The sequence below is a fragment of the Schistocerca nitens genome, chromosome 2, assembly GCF_023898315.1.
Source record: "Schistocerca nitens isolate TAMUIC-IGC-003100 chromosome 2, iqSchNite1.1, whole genome shotgun sequence".
NCBI lineage: Eukaryota > Metazoa > Arthropoda > Insecta > Orthoptera > Acrididae > Schistocerca > Schistocerca nitens.
Window position 1 is genome coordinate 126381610 of NC_064615.1, and position 21769 is coordinate 126403378.

The window sequence follows — 21769 nt, forward strand, 5'->3', positions numbered from 1 at the left end:
CTCTCTATAAATCCTATCTACTCATTTGCCATGTCGCTCATTTGTTCCGATTTGGCGCCTTCTGGGCTGATCATCTGTCATTGCCGGTTTCGTTCATTTCCATTTACTGGATTATGTCTAGGGTTGGCCGGCCGAATTTCAACATCATGTGGGGCTCCGCCTACAATCCTACTCCCACCGTGTTCATCGTAGTAACGATGCTGGTTGCCGTACCTGTTGCGTTCACGATCTTGTCCACGTCCTCGATCATTTCTGTTGTTCCACCTGTGCTCCCGAGTGTTACCCCTGTTTCTATACGGCCGGTCCCGCTTATTGTTCCGTTCGCGTCGCAACGACCAGTCACGCCGTTGATTAGTACTACAGCCACGACTGCGATCGCGCTGCTGTGCCCCGTAATAACTTTGTGCCTGATTAGTCGGGCATTCTGCTGTATTGTATTCCAACTCTTGGAGAAGTGTTTTAAACGTTTCCATGTCCTCTTTGCATCGTCCCGCAAGAATGACGTGGCGAAAGTGCATCTGCAATTTGGTGATGCATATCCTAATTAGTTCCGTAGGCCCGTATGGGTCGTATACAAATTGATTTTCCTGCAGCATGTGATCGAATAGGCGTGCAGGGCTGCCGAAACCAGGCTGGTTCAGCTCGTGAATCGCTAAACTGTTGTCCGCTATTGTGTTGCTAACGGACGTGGGACAATGCGTTTCCGCCTCTTGGACCCTCGAGAGTACCTGCTGGGGTTCCCTTTGGCATTCTTCCATCAGCTCTTGGAAATTCCTAAGTAGCCGTTCTTCGCTTTCTTTAGATTCGGCCTCGCCACTCCGCTTGTCCTGTTCAAAGGCTTGCAGACGGTCATCGATTTGTTCAAATGTATGGCCTAATTCTTGGATCGATTTTTCTGATTTATGCGTCATTTGTTCGCCTAGCTCTTGGATCGATTTTTCTGATTTATGCGTCATTTGTTCGCCTAGCTCGCGGATCGATTTTTCAAATGTATGCGTCATTTGTTCGCCTAGCTCGCGGATCGATTTTTCAAATGATTCTTCTTGTTCTCGGAACGATTTTTCTAATTTCTCTGCGTTTTCTTTATTTTGTTGCAATAAAGCTTTCATGAGTTCTGCCAAATCAATTTGGTTGGTTGGAGGCAAATTAATTTCTGGCTGTGATGTGAGCCCGTTCGTGCTGTTTTGCATTTCGTCTGAAGTATTCTCCATTGCATTTTCGGAACCGCCCGACGCGTTAATATTGGAAATCAAATTATCCCCTTGGTCCATGTTGCTTAAGTTGTCGGACTGCTTACTTTTAGCTTGGTTACGTGTTTGCATTAGTGCAATTTATACCCAATACGCAACACACTAATCACAATAAATGTATCCCCCAAAAATTACGACAGTCACACGAAAGATACCCAACCTAGTACGCACTTTTTATTTTATTTTATTTTTTTTTTTACACGCAAAAGAAATTTTTATCTTTGATCGAAACAGTGGAATTTACAAGCGAGAAAAAAACACACATAGAAACACACACATATAGAATACACAAATATAGAAAACATAACAAGACAAACAACTCAACGCCGCTCAACAACGCCGTGAATCTTTTGAAAGTCTGCTCAGAAACAACGCAGAAGTTGTTTGAGCGCTGTAGGGAAAAAAAATTTAGATTATAACACGCTCGCAATCTAACGTTTCAGAGATTCCAGAGTCTAGCGGAATCACAGAACAGGGTCGCCATTTGTAATATTTTAGCTTTAATTTGGTATGCTGAAAGCGGTACTGATGGATAACAAACGCGGGTTAAAAGCCGTGAGCTGTCAGGGGAAGTTAATCTTGCATTACTAAGCAACAGTTTCACGACTGGGTATCTAGTCTAGGTTTACCAAATTCCCAAACAGACTAACATTGATTATAATCTTTTACAGTCATACAACAACCGGTAATATATCTATATATAAAAAAGGAGAATTTAAATAAAAAGAAAGAAATCAGTTTATATTTGCAAATTTATTTTAAGATTGATCATTGAAATTTCAGCATATTATACGTGAGTTATACTGAGCTGGTGCCTTATTTACGATTGTGAAAATGTGAGATTGGAATCTTACGGAACACATAAAATATGGAGCCAAGATTGGGAGACTGGATACAACACTGCATTCATAAAACAACACACAAAGAACATTGAAACACATGCAAGAGAAAGTTAACCACAACCAACAGATTCATAAGCACGTGGTACTGGTCTCGCAAAGTACAGCCCACGTGGGTTGAACATAAAGAAAAGTTGCTATATTGAAAATATTGTTAAGACGAGACGTTATAATCACACAAGCATTCGCATTTAAGATTGATCTTAGTTAGAGTTACTGACCAACACGTGGTTCCACTTTACTCACAAGTAATGACAAAGCAACTACCGCAAAATAATCTGAGTTTGACACGAGAATTACACTACGCTGCAATTTAAGGTAACCTTAGATATTTTAGAGCTAAACCTGAAATCACGGTGATTAAACTTTCAGTTAGGCTGAACTTAACAAATCCATTGTCCTACGGACTTAGCAGACACGCGCTTCGCCGGAGATCTTACCATTTCAGACGCTCGCCACCGCCAGACTGCAACTGCCTACTGCCAGACTGCAACTGCCTACCGCCAGACTGCAACTGCCTACCGCCAGACTGCAACTGCCTACCGCCAGACTGCAACTGCCTACCGCCAGACTGCAACTGCCTACCGCCAGACTGCAACTGCCTACCGCCAGACTGCAACTCCCTACTGCTGGACTGCAACTCTGCTACTACCAGACTGCCACTGCCTACTGCCCAGCGTGCTTCCTGAGGGTCGCTCACAAAGACAAACGGAAGGAGCCAGAGGGGCAGCTTCCTATACCAACCTGACAACGGACGGACCGGACCATACTAAGAATAGAAACCTCTCTGCTTTTAGGAACCGTAGCTACCTGTTCCGACGTTGGTCCTACTGTTCTCTAGCAGACAGCCTTGTCTGCTACCCTCAAGCATGCAACTACAAACACATTTGATCATTCATCCTCTCACACAGAAGGGAAGGGGGATGACAGTATCTTATCATATACAGTATATAAAAGAAAGCGGATGTGGGTTCCGTATGAGACTGTGTGACATGAATTACATATAAACTGTGTTTTAAAGTGTAGTAGTGTGACAGATCGTTCTTGTTTACGTGTAAAAGTAACACGTTCCACTACTCAGTCTCCTCCCAGATAGTCAGAAACGCCACAGTAAATTTAGAAGAGGAATTTATTCCATAAAAGACAACAAATTTGAGAAATTAAACATGAAAGGAATCCAACAGAGACCTTTCAAGATTTGTTCCTGATAGGTTCGATCCGTATGCAAGTGTTACGGATATGTTGCGGGTTCTCAAGTGGAAATCCCTGCAGGAAAGAAGACAATTATTTCGAAGAACACTACTGAGAAATTTTAGAGTATCGGTATTTCAAGCTGATCATACAACGATCCTACTGCCTGTCAACATAAATTTTGCGTAGCGAACACGAAGATAAGATAGGAGAAATTAGGGCTCATACGGAGGAATATAGACTGTGGTTTTTCTGTCGCTCTATCTGCAAGTGGAACAGGAAAGAAAACGACTAGTTGTGGTAAAGAATACCCTCCGCCATGCACCTTACAGTGACTTGCGGTGTATGTACGTAGATGTAGATGTAGATGTAAATGCAGATGTAGAATAATGTATGGCGGAGTATAGCGGTTTAAATCCCGGTGGCGTGAACCCAAGGTCGTTGAAGGAGCATCTTCTCAATGCACTGATTCCTTAATGTATTTTTTCATAATTAATACGTCTCATTTTTCAAACGAACTGCTCAGTTCATGGAATCAGTACAATTTTCTGTATGTCAACAGTCTTGTAACTGGTTTCACGCGACCCGCTACCAATTCCTCTCTCGTGCAAACCTCTTCATTATTAGTGCTTGCGCCCTACGTGCTCAATTATTTGTTGGATATGCTCCATTCGCCGTGTTCTCCTACTGTTTTTACTCTCTACAGCTCTTTCTAGTACCATGGAAGTGTTTTCCATGTATTCTTTTCCTCACCGTTTTTGCGGGAACCCCCACATCCCTTACCTCTAAATTTTCAACATTCGTTAGTAGCACCACATGTCAGATACTTCGACTCTCTTCTGTCCCGGTTTCCCCACAGTCCATGTTTCAATATCATACGATGCTGTACTCCAAACGTACATTTTCAGAAATTTCTTTGTCAAATTAAGGCCTATGTTTGATACTGGTAGACTTCTCTTGGAATGCCTTTTTTTTTTTTTTTTTTTTGCTAATGCCAGTATTTTCTTTATGTCCTTCTTGCTTCGTTCTTATTGCTTTATTTTGCTTTTAGGTATCAGAATTTCTTAACTTCATCTATTTCGTGATCCCAAATCCCGCTGTTAAGTTTTTCGTTGTTCTCATTTCCGCTACTTCTCATTACTTTCCTCTTTCCTCGGTTTACTTCCAGTCCGTATTCTTTACTCGTTGGGGTTTTCGTTCAGTTCAACTTCTTTATTTTCACTGATGGTAGGAATGCCATCGGCGAATTTTATCATCGATATTCTTCCACACTGAACTTTAATCCCACTCTTTAAGCTTTTTTTTATTTCCGTAAATGTTTCTTAGATATATAGATTGAGCAGTAGTGGCAAATGAAGTATCCCTGTCTTATATCCTTTTTAATTTGAACACTTCATTCTTAATATTCCCATGTTATTGTTCCTGCTTGGTTCTTTCACATATTGTGTATTATCCGTCATTCCCTGTTTCATGTCCTACATGTTTTAGAAATTCTAAAATCTTGCACCATTTTACATTGTCGAACGCCGTTTTCTAAGTCGACAAATGCTGTGAGCGTGATGATGTTTTTCAGCCTTGCTTACATTAGGAGAACTGCCTCTCTGGTGCTCCCTTTACCTTGACCTAAAGTGAAACTGATCATCTAACTGATCATCAATTGTCTTTTCCATTATTCTGAATATTATTATTGTTAGCAGCATGGATGTATGAGCTGTTAAGCTGATTGTGTGGTAGTTTTCGCACTTATCTGCCTTTAATGACTTGGGAACTGTATGGATGGCGGTTTTCTGAAAGTCTTATGGTACGTCGCCAGTCTCATGGGTGCTACACATCAACTTGAATGATCGTTTCATTGCCACATCCTCCAGTGATTCGGCTCGCATGCGACAGAATGCGTTACAAATATGTTCCAAAACGCCACTCATTAAAACGGGATTTTTTCGGGACTCATATCACCTGCTCTATTGATGATAGAAAGATAGGGCTAAATGTTTTGGATAACGCTTCGTGCTAGTGACCATTTTTATACGCGACACAAGGATCGTCTTACCGGAGTACAGCCGCGCGGGCTCGCCGTGTGGTCTAGGACGCCTTGCCACGGTTCGCGTGGCTGCCCCCGTCGGATGTTCGAGTTCTCCCTCGAGCATAGGTGTGTGTGTTGTCCTTAGTGCAAGTTAGTTTAAGGTAGATCAAGTAGTGTGTAATCCTAAGGACCGATGACCTCGGCAGTGTGGTCCCATAGAACTTACCACAAAATTTCCATTTACCGGAGTATCCAACAGTACAGGGTAAAAGTTTGAGTATTACACACTTCATCTAGGTTAGGCAAATGGAGAAAATCGGTTGCTTCCTCTTGCATTAGATGTGATCTAGGGTACACCTTAAGGGGCTTACGAAGGCACGATTTAGTTCATGAGTGCTTCCTGAGAAAACCAGAAAAAAAGAGTGTTTCACCATTTCTTTCGCCGTCAGCAGCGGATATCTAAATAACTAACCACAGTGAATTGCTCAAATTTAAATGGTATATTCTTCAGGAATTTATTTAAAAGTTCCACCTTCCCGTTTTCAAAAATCTTTATCCGTTACCGAGAAGCACCTAAAAATGTGGCTTTTGGGTACCAAAACCGAGCCAAATATTCCAAGACGGCTATGCACAGCAAATTGCTGAAATTTACACGATATATTGCTAAAATACAGTTTTAGAAAGACCTAGAAAATTTTTAACGATTTTTTTATCCGTTTCCGAGATAAAAGGTTCAAAGTAACCATAGTTATACACGTAAAATACGCACGTAAAATCCGGTGTGAGGTGAGAACATAGTTTACAAAGTGACGTAGTGCTGAGAAATAAGCTTTAAAGTGTCTCCATTATCATGAGAAGAGTTTTGGGAACCCATTGTTGCAGTACTGAAGCACACGCAAAATATTTGTGTACGTAAAATCTAGCTTGAGTTGCAAAATTAGTTTTGCGTTATTTCAGTTTCAAATAAATAAAGAATAAAAATTTTACTGATCCATAAAGTGACACGCCCTACCGTCACAGGGAAAAGAAGGGAACCAGCGGAAAATGTTACACTTGTTAGTATATTCCATATATTGCTTTCATCGCCTTTTTCCTCGCGTATTTCTTATCTTATCAGTCCGCCTAATTTTCAACATTTTTTTGTAGCACCACATGTGAAATGCTTCTACTCTTTCCTGTTCCCGTTTTCCCACAGTTCATGTCTCATCGCCATACAATGCTGAACTCCAAACGTACAGTTTTCAGATATTTCTTCTTCAAATTATGACCTGTGTTTGATACTAGTAGAATCCTCTTGGCCAGAAACTCCCTTTTTGCCAGTGCTAGTCTCCTTTCGATCTACTCCTCGCTCCTCGACATGAGTTATTTTGCTTCCTAGGTGGAAGAAATCCTTAGTTTCATCTACTTTGTGATCACCCATTCTAATGTTCCTTTCTTTCTGTTGCCGGCCGAAGTGGCCGTGCGGTTAAAGGCGCTGCAGTCTGGAACCGCAAGACCGCTACGTTCGCAGGTTCAAATCCTGCCTCGGGCATGGATGTTTGTGATGTCCTTAGGTTAGTTAGGTTTAACTAGTTCTAAGTTCTAGGGGACTAATGACCTCAGCAGTTGAGTCCCATAGTGCTCAGAGCCATTTGAACCATTTTTTTCTTTCTGTTCTCATTTTTGCTACTTCTCATTACTTTCGTCTTTCTTCGATTCATTCTCAATCCACTTTTTGTACTCTGTCTTACACCCTTTTTAATGCGTGAACTTCGTTCTTGATTTTTCAGTCTTCCTCTTCCCTCTTGGTTCTTGTACATACTGTTAATTACCCGGCTTTCCCTAGTCGTTAGTTCTATGTTGCTTAGAATTTCGAACATCTTGCCACTGTCGAACCCATTTTTCCAGGTCGACAAACCCTATGAACGTGTCTCGATTTTTTTTCAGTCTTGCCTCCATTATCAAAAGCAACATCAACATCCCAGTTCAGTTTTTCACAGAGTTACTTACGGCATTGGTCCCTTACTCAGCTCGCGAATCTCTCGCCCAGCGCAAAGTACCAAGCGACTGGAAAAAGGGGAAGGTGACTCATCCGTATGAGAAGGGCAACACAGTGAAACCGCAAAATTACAGACTAATATCCCTAACATCGGTTTCCTGCTGAATATTTGAATATATTCTCAGTTCAAATATAATAAATTTTCTCGAGACCGAGAAGCTCATGTCCATGGATCAGCATTGATTGAGAAAGCATCTCTCGAGCAAAACTAAGTTTGTCCTTTTCTCACATGATATTCTGCGAACTATGAATGAAGGGCAAGAGGCAGGTATCATATTTCTAAATTTCAAGAAAGCGTTTGACAAGGTGCACTATAGCAAGCTGTTAAAGAAGATACGTGCAATCAGATACGTGAGAGGATCGAAGACTTCTTAAGTTATAGAACCCATACGTCGTCCTCACGGTGAATGTTCATCAGAGACAAGGGTATCGTCAGGAGTGCTCCAGGAAACTGTGATAGATTATTCTCTAGGTACATAAATGATATGACGCACAGGGTTGGCAGCAATCTGTCGTTTGCTGATGGATCTGTAGTGTACGGTAAGGTGACTTAGACAATTTTCTTCTTGGTCTGATGAATGGCACCTAGCTCTAACAAGGGAACCTCCCCATCGCACCCCCCTCAGATTTAGTTATAGATTGGCACAGTCGATAGGCCTTGAAACACTGAACACAGATCAATCGAGAGAACAGGAAGAAGTTGTGTGGAACTATGAAAAAATAAGCAAAATATACTAACTGAGTAGTCCATGTGCAAGATATGCAGTATCGTGGACAGACTCATCTCAGGAGCGCCGTGGTCCTGTGGTTAGCGTGAGCAGCTGTGGAACTAGAGGTCCTCGGTTCAAGTCTTCGCTCGAGTGAAAATTTTACATTCTTAATTTTCGCAAAGCTATGATCTGTCCGTTCGTTCATTGACGTCTCTGTTCATTATAATAAGTTTACTGTCTGTGTTTTGCGACCGCACTGCAAAACCGTGCGATTGTTATTGAAGTCGCAAGCTATATTTGCTGGATTCATATTGCCTACGGAATACATCTCACGTATTTAATGCACTCTCGTCCATAGTAGCGAACAATCAACTGCCGTGCGCTGTTGTCGACTGACGTCGTGTGTTTCGATGTTTGTTTAGGTGTAGCGTCCCCATACTACGGCGCAGTTACCTCGCATGGGACGGACGGACTGACAGATAATAATTGTCTGAAAATTAAAAAATTAAACTTTCCACTCGAGGTAGGACTTGAACCATAGTCCTCTCGCTCCGCAGCTGCTCACGCTAACCACGGGACCACTGCGCTCTTGAGCTTCCACTATCCTTGATATTGCCTATCTTGCACATGGACTACTGAGTTTGTATATTTTGCTTATTTTTTCATAGTTCCACACAGCTCCTTCCTGTTTTCTCGATTGATCTGTGTTCAGTGTTTCAAGGCCTATCGACTGTGCCAACTTACAACTAAATCTGAGGGGGGTGCGATGGGGAGGTTCCCTTGTAAGTGTAGGAAAAAGTAAGTTAATGAGGATAAATATGAAGAACGAACCCGCAATGTTGGGATACAGCATTAGCAGTGCCCTGCTTCACACAATCACCTCGTTTCAATATCTGCGCGTAACGTTGCAAAGCGATATGAAATGGAACGAGCATGTATGCGAGGTTTGTGATACGAAAGGCGTATGGTCCACTTCGGTTTATTGGGAGAATTCTAGGAAAGTGTGGCTCATCCGCAAGGGATACCGCATTTAAGACGCTAGTGCGACCTATTCGTGAGTATTGCTCGCGTGGCTGGGGCCGTTCCAGGTCGGATTAAAGTAAGGCATCGAAGCAATTCTGTGACGAGCTATAATATTTGTTACTGGTAAGTTCGAACAGTTGCGGAGATACTTCAGCAACTCAAATGGCAATCGCTGGAGGGAAGGAGATATTCTATTCGAAGAACCCTGTTGAGAAAGTTTAGAGAATCGACATTTGAAGCTGACTGCAGAACGATTCTGTTGCCTTCAATGTACATGGCAAACAAGTACCAAGAAGATAAGATACGGGACGTTGGGCTCATGCGGAGGCATATAGATAGCCGTTTTTCTCTCGTTCTATTTGCGACTGGAACAGGAAATCAAATGACTAGTAGTGGTATGGGATACCCTCCGCCACCCACCGTAAGGTGGATGGCGGTGTATCGATGTAGATCTAGATGTAGGTCAGAACTGTCTCTTTGGTGCCTTCACTTTTGCTAAAGAAAAACTGATCATCATTTAACAGATCATCAGTTTTCTTTTCCATTCTACAGTATATTATTCTTGTCACCAATGTGATGCATGAGATGTTAAGCTGATTGTGCGATAATTCTCGCACTTGCCGGTTCTTGCTGTCTTCGGAATTTTGTGAATGATGCTTTTCCGAAAGTCTAATGGGATATCTCCTGTCTCACATGTTCCACACACTAACGTAAATAGTCGTTTCGTTGCCAACTTCCCCAACGATTTTAGAAATTCTGATGGAATGTTATCTATCCGTTTTGCCTTATTTGAGTCTTCCAAAGCTCTTTTAAATTCCGGTTGTAGTACTCCCCGTCTGAGAAACCCTCACTTCACTCTTTCCACCTACCCGCTCTCTCCTCTGTATTTAACAGTGGAATACCCATACATAACGTTTCCGCCCTTACTTTTAATTTCACCGAAAGTTGTTTTGCCGGCCAGTGTGGCCGAGCGGTTCTAGGCGCTTCAGTCTGGAACCGCGCCACCGCTTCGGTCGCAGGTTCGGATCCTTCCTCGGGCGTAGACGTGTGTGATGTCCTTAGGCTAGTTAGGTTTAAGTAGTTCTAAGTTCTAGGGGACTGATGACCTCAGATGTTAAGTCCCATAGAGCTCAGAGCCATTTGAACCATTTTTGAAAGTTGTTTCCACATTTCTATAAATTTAGTCAGTCCTTCCGACAGTCATTTTTTTCGACTTATTCACATTTTTCATGTAGCCATTTCACTTTAGCTTCGCTGCTGTTCCTATTTATTTCATTGCTAGTGACTTGTATTTCTCTATTCCGAATTTCCCTGCACTTTTTTGTACCTCTTCCTTTCACCGATCAACTGAAGTATTTATTCTAAGTACACACATCAAAAAACGTTTTGCATCACCCCAGTTCCCAGAACTCCTGAAGACAGACGTTGACTGTGGATATTGTATCACAGACACAGTCCCTTTCACTGTTCAGAGATGTCCCTAAACCCGTCGAAAGATGTAAACAACCATATATGAGCTGCACGGAGGGGGCCCGACAGCCGATCAGTTCCAGTCATTCCACCAGGAAGAAGGGACACTGCTCGTGTTGTCTGTAGTTGAACCATACCTAGAAGGTCAACACCGCCGTTCGATCGCGTCTACGTCGTTACTTTGTGCGAGGAAGGGCTCTCAACAAGGGAAGCGTCCAACCGTCTCAGAGTGAACCAAAGCGATCTTATTCGGACGTGGAGGAGATACAGAGAGACAGGAACTGTCAATGACATACCACGCTCAGGCCGCCCAAGGGCTCAGCCGTGCGCAGTAGGCTGCATGATACGCAAATTGACTCCCGACGCCCACGGCGAGGTTCATCTTTGCAACCACGAGACCATGCAGGGCGGTACAGATGGGCCCAAAAACATGCCGAATGAATCGCTCAGGATTGGCATCACTCTGTCTTCACCGATGAGTCTCGCGTATGCCTTCAACCAGACAATCGTCGGAGAAGTGTTTGAACGCAACCAGGTCAGGCTGAACGACTTAGACACGCCGTCCAGCGAGTGCACAGAGGTGGGGGTTCCCTGCTAATTTGGGGTGGCATTATGTGGGGCCGACGTACACCGCTGGTGGTCATGGAAGGCGCCATAACGGTAGCGGCAGAACTTTCTCATGAAATTTAAATGATAACTTCCTCTTCCGAATGCGAAAATATTTTGTTGACGTCTACGTGTATAGGGAGAAATGGTGTCTGTAATAAAATAAGAGAAATCAGACCTCACAGGGAAAGATTGAAATCTTTGTTTTTCCCGCGTGTTTTTCAGGAGTGGAACGGTAGACAAATAGCTTGAAGGTGGTGCGATGAACCCTCAGGCAGCAGGCACTTAAGTGAATTGCACATTAATCATGTAGATGTAGATTTAGATGATTGGTGCCCGTATTACACGTGCTCTAAGGGACCCTCTACACATTGCTTCCGGACGTGCGTACCACAGAGAAACCAATCTTATGGTGTATGGTATTTCGTATACCATTGCTACTTCCCCCTTTCCTGCTTTGATTGCGTGTGGTCTGCAGGGAGAACGAATTGTTGGTAAGTCTTCGTCTGAGCTTTCATGGTCTTTTCACAAAATATACAGAGAACGAAGCAATATATTGGTTAATTGTAATGGAAACGTACGTTCTTCGAATTTAAACAATTAACGACGTCGTGACGCATAAGGTCTCTCTCATAACATATGCCACTGAAGTGACCATTTCTCTGACGCTTCTGTGATTACAAACGCACTGCTCTTCTTTGGATACTCTCTTTTTTTCTGTCAATCCTATTTAATAAAGATATCGGATTGACGAGCTATACTGAAGCGTCGGCCAAACTAGGGGTTAGTCAGCTTCCTCCTCCGTGCGTGGACATTTCCTTACGATCCTTCTAAAGAACCTTAGTCTGGCATTTGTGTTTCCTGCGATTAGTTTTATACAGTCGTTCCACTTCACATTGCTCCGAACGGCTAGTCCCTGATATCTGGATCTGACTGCTTCCAGTAAGTATCCCGCATTCTTGTAGTCATACAGTAGCGTGTCGATCCGCTAATTAAAACTCAGCGTGAGATATATCAACGACAGGATTCACTGACGTCACTGTTATTCTCAGTGGAAACGAGAAAGAGTTTCATCACATACTGAACGGAATGAACAGCGTACTGAGCACAGAATATGGGCTGAAAATAAATCGAAGTAAGAAAAAAGTGATGAGGAGTAGCAGAAATGAGATAAGCTGTGAAATTAATATCAAAATTTGGGACGAAGAAGTAGAAGAAGTGAAGGAATTCTGTTACCTCGGAAGCAAAATAATACATGATGGACGAAGCAAGGAGGAAATGGAAAGCAGACTAGCACTGGTAAACAGGGCATTCATTGCCAAAAGGATTCTACTGGCATCAAACATCGGTCTTAATTTGAGGAAGAAATTCCTGAGAATGTAGTCTGAAGAACAGAATTGCGTGGAAGTGATCCTGAACTGTGGGGGAAGCTGAGAACAACGAATTGGAAGCGTATAATATGTGGTTCTATAGAGAAATGCTGAAAAAATAGGAAATTTTCCACGTTATCGGCAAGGATGGATACATGTGGAAAATATTGACAAGAAGAATGGACAGGATCCTCTGACATGTGTTAAAACAGGGAATCACTACCATTGCATTAGTGGGAGCTATAGGGGGTAAAAACTGTAAGAAAAGAGAGTGGAATATATCAAAAAAATAATTTGGGATGTTGTGTAGAATTGCTACTTTGAAATGAAGAGGTTGGCGCAGGGAAGGAAGTCGTGGCGGGCCACGTCAAACCAGTCATATAACTGACGACCCGACAAACGCACTTTTTTATGTTGAGACTCAAGTGCCATTCCCTGCACAAACTGTCGATACTCTGCATGTTGTATCCTGCCTACTCGTCGAAAATCGGGTGCCTAGGAAACCTGCTTTCTCTGATCGCTAGACAACAATTCGAGCAAATCGTATTAATGAGTTTTTATTACAGAAAATAAACGACAATACTTAACTTTGATAAATTTACCATGCTGTGTCTCAAGCAAAGGGCGCAAGCAACATAAATCAGTCTCTTCAGTATGTACAATTCGCAATACAAGAGAAGTAATACAGTTGCTAAATCACTGCTATGCAAGTGAACACACTGTCGAAGTCGGCGAACTGAGCCGCGACCAGGCGGTGCGGCGCTTATGTCATCTTCATGTAGATGGCACTGCCGTCGCGTTGTCGTCGTGGAGAGGGATCTGCTGGCATGCTATTGGATAACGCTGTCTCGCGGCCCTCTCTACTCTAACGTTCCTACCTGATGTGCCGGCACTTGGCATTACAGCGGAACACTGCAGGTCTTCCTACATTTCAGTACAAGCTTCTAGCGTTGTGACTTCTCTAAAGACAACAACATCTAAGAACGGCCTCGTGGAATTCTGCATCCATCTACAAGTAAATTTTATCGTATCTACAACACGAGGATTTCATTTTGTGAACAAAGCAAGGAGATGGAGTAGTTGAAGAACACGATTTACATCCGGGAAAAGTGGGGTTTAAAGCCGTATGAGCCCCTCTCATCTGAAATTCTTTGCACGTTGGTAATATCAAATACATTAAACAGTTCAGTCAGTTTACGTTCCTGGGTTTCACTGAGTGTAATTTTTGACGTACTTGGTGAGAGAAGTGAAAAATTTAAGAGAGAGTGTGGTAATTTAATTAGAACGCCAAGAAACAAAATAAGGAATGAGGAAACGTTGAAGTTATATAAGACTGTGAAGGTACTAGTAGGGTCTTCACTCACAGCGGCAAAGGTAGAGTCCAAGACTCCGAAAGGCGGTTTCTTCGATTACTTGTGCGGTGGACAGAGGAGCAGGAAGAGAAATGAATACATACGCCATACACTCAATAATTACGACTTACTTGACGAATTCTTAGATTTGAGATCTCGCATAGAACGAATGAGCGACGACCTTTTGCCAAAATCGGCCTACAGGTATTATACGGCCTAGAGGATTCTGCATAATAGGCAGATCAGGGAGATGATCACGTCTGAAGTTTGAAACTGGTCGAAAGGCATGAAGATGTTGACGGTGATCATGAGTAGGTCACGGCATATTTCCTTACCTATCTTTGTCCAGCTGACCTCGTGCTCCGTTTCTAAAGAAAGGACAGAAAGGTGTAACCTCACCGTACTCCGGTACGTGAGGCTTGCGCGGAAGTCTCAATTATACGCCCAGTGCTAGCAGAATGCAAGTATCCGGGTTTGAGACACCATCACAATACCGTGACAATTTGTCGATATTGTCCGACACAATTAATACTCCTCGGAACGTAAAACAAACGAACCTCACCTTGCAGTTTTTATTATACGTAGATGCCAAATGAAACAAAAAGACTGCTATATGTTACTTGAAGTGAGAAGAATATAGAGTTCTTCATCTATGTGCCTGCGCATGGCGCAGGGAACTGCTCATTGCATTTCGCCTCTACTAGAAATACTCTAGACGAATTTTCCACGTGATCAAAAGTATTGCGAAATATCTTTTACATGTTAAGCTCTGCGCTATATTCTTCAAAACAGTTTCTGGTTGACAATAAATTTATCGAGGGGTCAGTGTGGCATTGGACGCATAAATCTCTCCGCCTTTTCCATTCCGTAATTATGGTGGGGGAAGAGAGATTTATTAGTATGGCTTACACCCGTCTATATATAATTCGCAGCGGATAACGGGTTCTGCAAACAAGACCGCGTGGAATACTGCTGCGACCGTCGACTTAAAATTCTGATGCTCTATTTTCAGATGAAACCACACAGTTTTCTTTGAACATCGTTGTGATTTACCTCTGTGAGCGATAAATCTGGTTTGAAAGTCACTATTGCGGGATTTATGAAATAGGTGTCGTACTATTAGAAAACACGTCATCAACACGATGACTGACTCGAACAACATACGCCCTGCCTGAAATTTAATGTTTTCATACACGTTTAAACCAATACTTTCCTCGTCCAATCACTTCTTGATAACATGCCGTAGGCAGTGCTCAGAAACGTCGCCATTCATAAATGTTTCTGTACGATGTATGTAGCCTTTAGTGACAAAGTGTCACTCAAACACAGAAGTCAGTGCAAAACGACATATTATCTATTTCTGCTATTAGTTTCAGTATAACGGAGGTCTGTCGCGGACACTGTTAGTCCGTGTGTACCCAACAAGAACAGGTTAGATTGTATTAGATACTATTGTCTAAATAGAATTAGGAAGTATATTTCAGTAACTTACGTTTTCATCGAGACAGAATATACTTTCTGGGTTTTACCACCTTGTCGATGAGGGAAGTTTTCATTTTCTACAATGGTCTACTTTCTGGGTTTTACCACCTTATCGATAAGGAAGTCTGCATTGGCTTTTGCCACCTAGCAGAAAAAAACATTTGCTGTGATCTTTGTTATTTGGGAATACGTTTGCCAACTGTTGGGAAAAATTTTTTGCTGTTGTTTTTATTATCCGAGAATATAAAATTAAGTGATGATACGGCCCACAAATGTGATGAGAGATTGTTATGTAGCCTACAACTGGTACACAAACGGTACCCTAATGATTCCACAAAAAGGGAGATATTCCTTGAGAATATAATGTCCGTTATCTAAAACAGAGACATCAATAATTTCAAGTACCGAATGACTGATATCATCGACACCGGTGATGCAGATATGTGTGCCACGTGGGATTAGCCGAGCGGTCTAGGGCGCTGCAGTCGTGGACTGTGCGGCTGGTCTCGGTGGAGGTTCGAGTCCCGCATTTGAACAAGATGTGTGTCACTAAAGAAAAAGAAAAAAAATCCTAAAAAACTAAAAACATCTGCAGCATGAGGACTCGACTCCATCAGCTACCCTACCCAGATACAATTTCCCTCCTTCTTCCTATTTTCTCCCGAAAGTTCTTTTTTTCCCTTCGCCAGTCACAAAACTCCGGCCCCAAGGAAACGACCCCTAGGGCTCGCGCTACAGCTGCAATTCCCTGCTTAGGCCTCTGTGTGCATTGGTAGGCGCTTTGTGAAGTAATTCCACTTGCAGCTTTATTTCAGAATGATTGCGTGTTTATCAGCTTTGGTAGTTGCGAGGCAACGCCGCCAGTGCTGGCGAGGCGCGCGTCTACGAGACGAGAAGGCAGGCAGCTGTCCGCCCCCAGCGCGCTAGTCAGCAGTCAGTCTTCGGGCTGCCCGCAGGCGGTGTTTGGCGAACTGACGCAGGCGGGGGCCGGTCGGTTTACGCTGTCGGAGAGGTGTTGGGCCTCAGAACGACGCCGCTCTGTGTGGCCCATTGGCAGGTGTTGAGACGCCGCTGACAAAGCTCTCAAAATACAAGGTACTGTAGGCGCTGCGAGGCAAAACTGGCCGTGAACTTGCGTCAACTTGCGTAATCCACTCTGATCACGTTCGCAGAAAAAATAGGCCTGACTGCTTGGGCAAAGAAAAAGTAAAAGTAAATGATGAAAGAGAGAGAAATTATGTACTGTCAAACGAAATACACTAGGCATTTCTCCGCTATCTCTTTTTCTTCCGGGACTGTTACTCCAGCAAGGTATGCAGGAAAACGACTGTGGGGTTTGAAAGGTAGAAGAGAGATAGTGTTGGAAGTGAAGCTTTCAGGATGGTCGTGAATCACGCCTGGGTAGCTCAGCCGGTAAGAGCACTGCTCACGAAAAACAAGGCACTGATTTCGAGTCTCAGTCCGGTACACAGTTTTAGCTTCAAAACATGGCATACTTCGGCACATGACGAAACAGTCATTCTCAGTTTGGGAGTTTCATTAAAAACCTCCCCCCAGTCAATTCAAATGCACCATAAACAGCTTCAACTATGACCAAAATGGTTAGTTTGAAATAATCATAAACGTATTCAGTACGTTTCCATATGCACTTTCCATAATAGGTAATATACAAACATTGTGAGCTCATGTTTGTACATTGTGTTAAAAGACAATATTTCATACTGTAAGAGATAGTGGTATGGACCATAAAAGAAAAAAACTTCAGTTGACATGGATTCTAACGTACATAGTTTAAGAGCTATGTACTGTGCTATTACGGAGGACCTACAGAATGCAATGAACGGATGAGAATACATTACTCCGTAAAACGCAAGACATTTTAATGTAATCAGCTTGCTATTACATACGACTTGTTGCAGTCACTGCTGAAGGAGGTTCTCAAAATGTTGTCAGTAGTGAAACTCGAGCCGAGACAACGATCTTATTTTAAGGTCACATCCAAACTGCCGGAGAATCATCCCCCCCTCCCCCCCCCCCCCCAACACACACATACACACAAAAATGATTCAAATGGCTCTGAGCACTATGGGACCTAACTTCTGAGCTCATCAGTCCCCTAGAACTTAGAACTACTTAAACCTAACTAACCTAAGATCATCACACACATCTATGCCCGAGGCAGGATCTGAACCTGCGACCGTAGCGGTCGCGCGGTTCCAGACTGTAGCGCCTAGAACCGCTCGGCCATCCCAGCCCCCCCCCCCCCCCTACACACACACACATACATACATTGCCCACGCCTGTCAGGCAATCGCGTGAGGTACTTTCAAGATCAGGATGTAACCTAATACCACGCCCACGGCTGTAGGGCACTTGTGTGTGATATATTAAAGATTAGTACCTAACCCGTATTCCGCCTCCGCATCTTGGTCTGCTGCGTGACATCCAGTGTCCACCTTTTGGACAGATAATGGCTCTCCCCCGTCTGATCTACACCACTACTACAGCTTAAAAAATGTGGTAAATCACTAACCTGAGTCCTCTCTCTAGACCAATAGGAGCACACTTGACTGGAGAGAAAGCCACTACCCTCCCGCCTTTTTATTACTATTCCAACTGTGTGGATTTCGTCATTTGAGGTGTGTACCGCATAGTGAAGGGATCATGAAGCGCCAACACAGATCAGCCACCAAACAGGCTGAAAGAAACCTAAGACTATCACATTCGAAAGTATTACTGCATCCATCTCTCTTATTACAAATAAGTTATTTATGTTATACATGTTTGTACCTACGATTGATCTTATTTATTTATTTATATTTCAGGTTTTTCTGGAAATTCTTAAGATATTACTTTTTCTACAAATGATCAATTATTTAACGATAATCTGTGTTCTCACTTAGGAATTTTTTATTTTCCGACAGTGTTGTGCCCCCTCATACAGTACTCCCTTCCCATTATCACCATTTATTCATTTTATTTTACTTTGCGTCCGACACCCAGACTACAGAAAATAAGTTTTAATCTGAACAAAAAGCAACAAGATCCACAGATATTCAGTATCAGAATGTAAACATGGAATTTTGTAGCCAATCTTTAGCGTTGACTGTAAATATGTGAATGTAGTTAAGACATCGGTCAGGAAACCCATACACATCACAACTTAAAATATGGTCCCTGGTCTGTTCCATTCCACAGTTACACTTCGGATATTCATTGAGTCCCCACATCACCGCCGGCCGCGGTGGTCTCGCGGTTCTAGGCGCGCAGTCCGGAACCGTGCGACTGCTACGGTCGCAGGTTCGAATCCTGCCTCGGGCATGGATGTTTGTGCTGTCCTTAGGTTAGTTAGGTTTAAGTAGTTCTAAGTTCTAGGGGACTAATGACCACAGCAGTTGAGTCCCATAGTGCTCAGAGCCATTTGAACCAACCCACATCACCATTAACTGTCTGCATCCTCGAAATCCGGCTCATAGTCCATTCAGTGCAGTCTAGTGGCTACAAAGCACTTGCACTGTTGCGTCAGGCACCGTGCTGCTGTCATTCACGGGTATTCGCCGCCATCCTTCTCTCCGTGCGGTCTTCGCATCCTCAGGTGTCGTCGATGTTGAAGGGTTTTCGGGATTTGAGGCGGTCCTCGATTGGAAAGTGTTGGTGCATGGGTAGGGTATGATTGTCTCTGATTGATATAGCTACCCACTGGGTTGTCGTCGGATGTGTGGAGGTTCAATGCGTGATAGGACTGGAAGCCACGGAATGGGCGTTGGTTATAGTGTTCCTGAGATTATGCTCATGATTTCTTGGAATTGGATGTCAGCCTTTTTTATGGATACTACTGGCCCACATTTGGGCACTGTACTTGCTAACACTATGTACAGTAACCAACGCTGTAGAGCTAAAGTGAATGTATGATGTAGAAATAAATAAAAACTGAATCCAATATGCCACAAAGGAGCTTGTAGGCTCATTTTAAAGCAGGAAATTAGCCGGTTGTGCTCTTATAAAGGCGCCTCCAGTCGCCCTGGTAGTTTTTGAATTATAATAAATTGAACATTTTAATAACTATATTGTAAACTGGTCATCTTGGAGACGCTCTGACAAAATTTTACGAACGAGGTGTCAAATGAAAGGTCTGAATGAGTAGTATTAAGATATCTATGTAACTTTTTTTACATGTTTTAAAAATTGAAATGAGGAGCCAGAATGCTGTTTTAGTGATTAAAAATGCAGAATTTTGATAAATAAAAAATAGGAACTCTAAAGATAGCGGCAGTACGGAAAAGTAGACATAAGGAAATAGGTAATACAATGATAATATCAGTTATTTATGCATTGAAATTATTTTAAATAATGAAAAGTTCTATATGAAGAACACATAAATTTTAATAATATGAGAATAAGATCCCTTACAGAAATTGTGATGATGAATCTGAATTCAGCGAAAATTTGCCGTCTGAGTAGAAGTGTTACATGCATTTTGTTGTATCTATATTAAGTGTGAAAGTAAATCTTATGTGCAAAGAAACTTGATTTGACTTCAGAGTGTCCAAACAGAGGGCTTTTAGGGGCAGCCATTGTCTGTGGTAGGGGGCAGGCTTTCAATTCAGTTGAAAGGGGTAGCACGTATGATTGTCAAAAATCTGTGCACGAATTGGACTTAGAATATTTTCGGACCTCGTAGTCGTGTCGAACTTTAAACTCTGAACAACCGCTGTGGCACATTGTGATTTCAGCTTGCGGTTGGACTTCGGATTGTACTTGGTTTATTATTATTTTTTTCGAGAAGTATTCTCCGCTCGGAGCTTTGTTCATCTTGAGGTTTCAGCTATTTTAAAAGAAACATTAAGTGAATAATTGCTGAATGATTGAGATTAATATTTGAGTGAACTAACTCGGTAAATATCTGAGGTCAAATCAAGAACACTTAACAGTATTTCACTCAAATATGTCCTGAACAAGTTAAAATGAACTCTAGTTAGTTAAAACTGTGCTGTGTTCACTAAAAACTATTCCTGCCTGTTAACATTTTTTTATAAACATGACATTAATTTAAAATTACTAGGGATAGTGCAGCGGATGTGGTTGGCATCCCTCAGACCTAACGTAGACAATTTAATTAATAAGTACAACCACTTTTTACGGAACCCATGCTATGTAGGTGCTTGTTTTTTGTTTTGTTTTGTTTTTTCGCGCAGAAGCACGTGGGTGCTCGCGCATAGAGAGAATCCGTAGCACGTCGCAAATGGGTATTTCTCGTCCGTAGTAGCTCGCAACCAGGATTAACAGTCCCTGTACTGACCGATCCAGTGGAACAGACAAGAAACTCTGTCCCACAAACCGACATCCGACACCTATACAACACAATGCATCCACGCTTGTGTGCTTGCACTCAACATTCTAGTGGCTACACCATTATTAATGCACCAGCATTTCGTATTTACAGTGGCTTATCTCACGCTTACACTAAGCTGTGCCCTTGCAAAGTTATCAGCCCGCATCTCGTGGTCGTGCGGTAGCGTTCTCGGTTCCCACGCCCGGGTTCCCGGGTTCGATTCCCGGCGGGGTCAGGGATTTTCTCTGCCTCGTGATGGCTGGGTGTTGTGTGATTCCTTAGGTTAGTTAGGTTTAAGTAGTTCTAAGTTCTAGGGGACTGATGACCTAAGATGTTAAGTCCCATAGTGCTCAGAGCCATTTTGCAATGTTATCACTTAAATATAATAACTAGAGAAATGTATTCCCGAAATTTCTTTACTCTACATTAATTATCTTTTGTGTTGGGACTATTTTTCCGTATATGTATTTTCCGAGCAGGTTTTATTTTGTCCACACTGCATATGTGGACGCTACTAGCTACTGTATCGAAGTAACCATTTACGTGTAGCATAGTCAGACACGTTAGAGCAGACATTACTTACATAACCAGAGTCGTACATATGATCTTTGCTTCTTCCACTACCTCTGTTACATTTATAGGGTTTGAGTATTCTAACATTTTTTCTCTGGTGTAACATATTTAACTGATGATCTCTGTGCATTGTCTAAAAATGTTAATGATTTCGGAACAAGGTTTCTCACAAATGATAGTGGTCGGGGGGCATGTAATTTCTTTTCCTAGTTAATACTCTTGACTCTTGTATAAACCAAAGTATTGAATCAAGTACGGTATTTTTTAAATAGAGCGATGTACTTCTTTTGACAACATTACAAATCTCTTGAAGAGACACGTATGGTGATGTAGCATGTGTAATTGTTCACGTTGGAGCGTTTAGCAAAAGTACTCGAGGAATGTGCTAAATCCGAAAGCTGATGCGGCTGGAGTCGGTTATTGTGGCCACTGCGGTAGCATCAGGCCTTT

The 21769-nt window shown here is 42.5% G+C and overlaps 1 protein-coding gene across 1 annotated transcript in view; it reads left to right on the forward strand.

Moving 5' to 3' along the window:
• LOC126234871 (uncharacterized) overlaps nucleotides 1-21769 on the forward strand; it is a 190501-nt gene that overhangs the window by 19692 nt on the left and 149040 nt on the right. The window contains exons 3-4 of the mRNA XM_049943612.1: nucleotides 2598-2840; nucleotides 16219-16400. Of these exons, the coding sequence (XP_049799569.1) occupies nucleotides 2598-2840; nucleotides 16219-16400 (425 nt within the window). The remainder of the gene's footprint in view (nucleotides 1-2597; nucleotides 2841-16218; nucleotides 16401-21769) is intronic.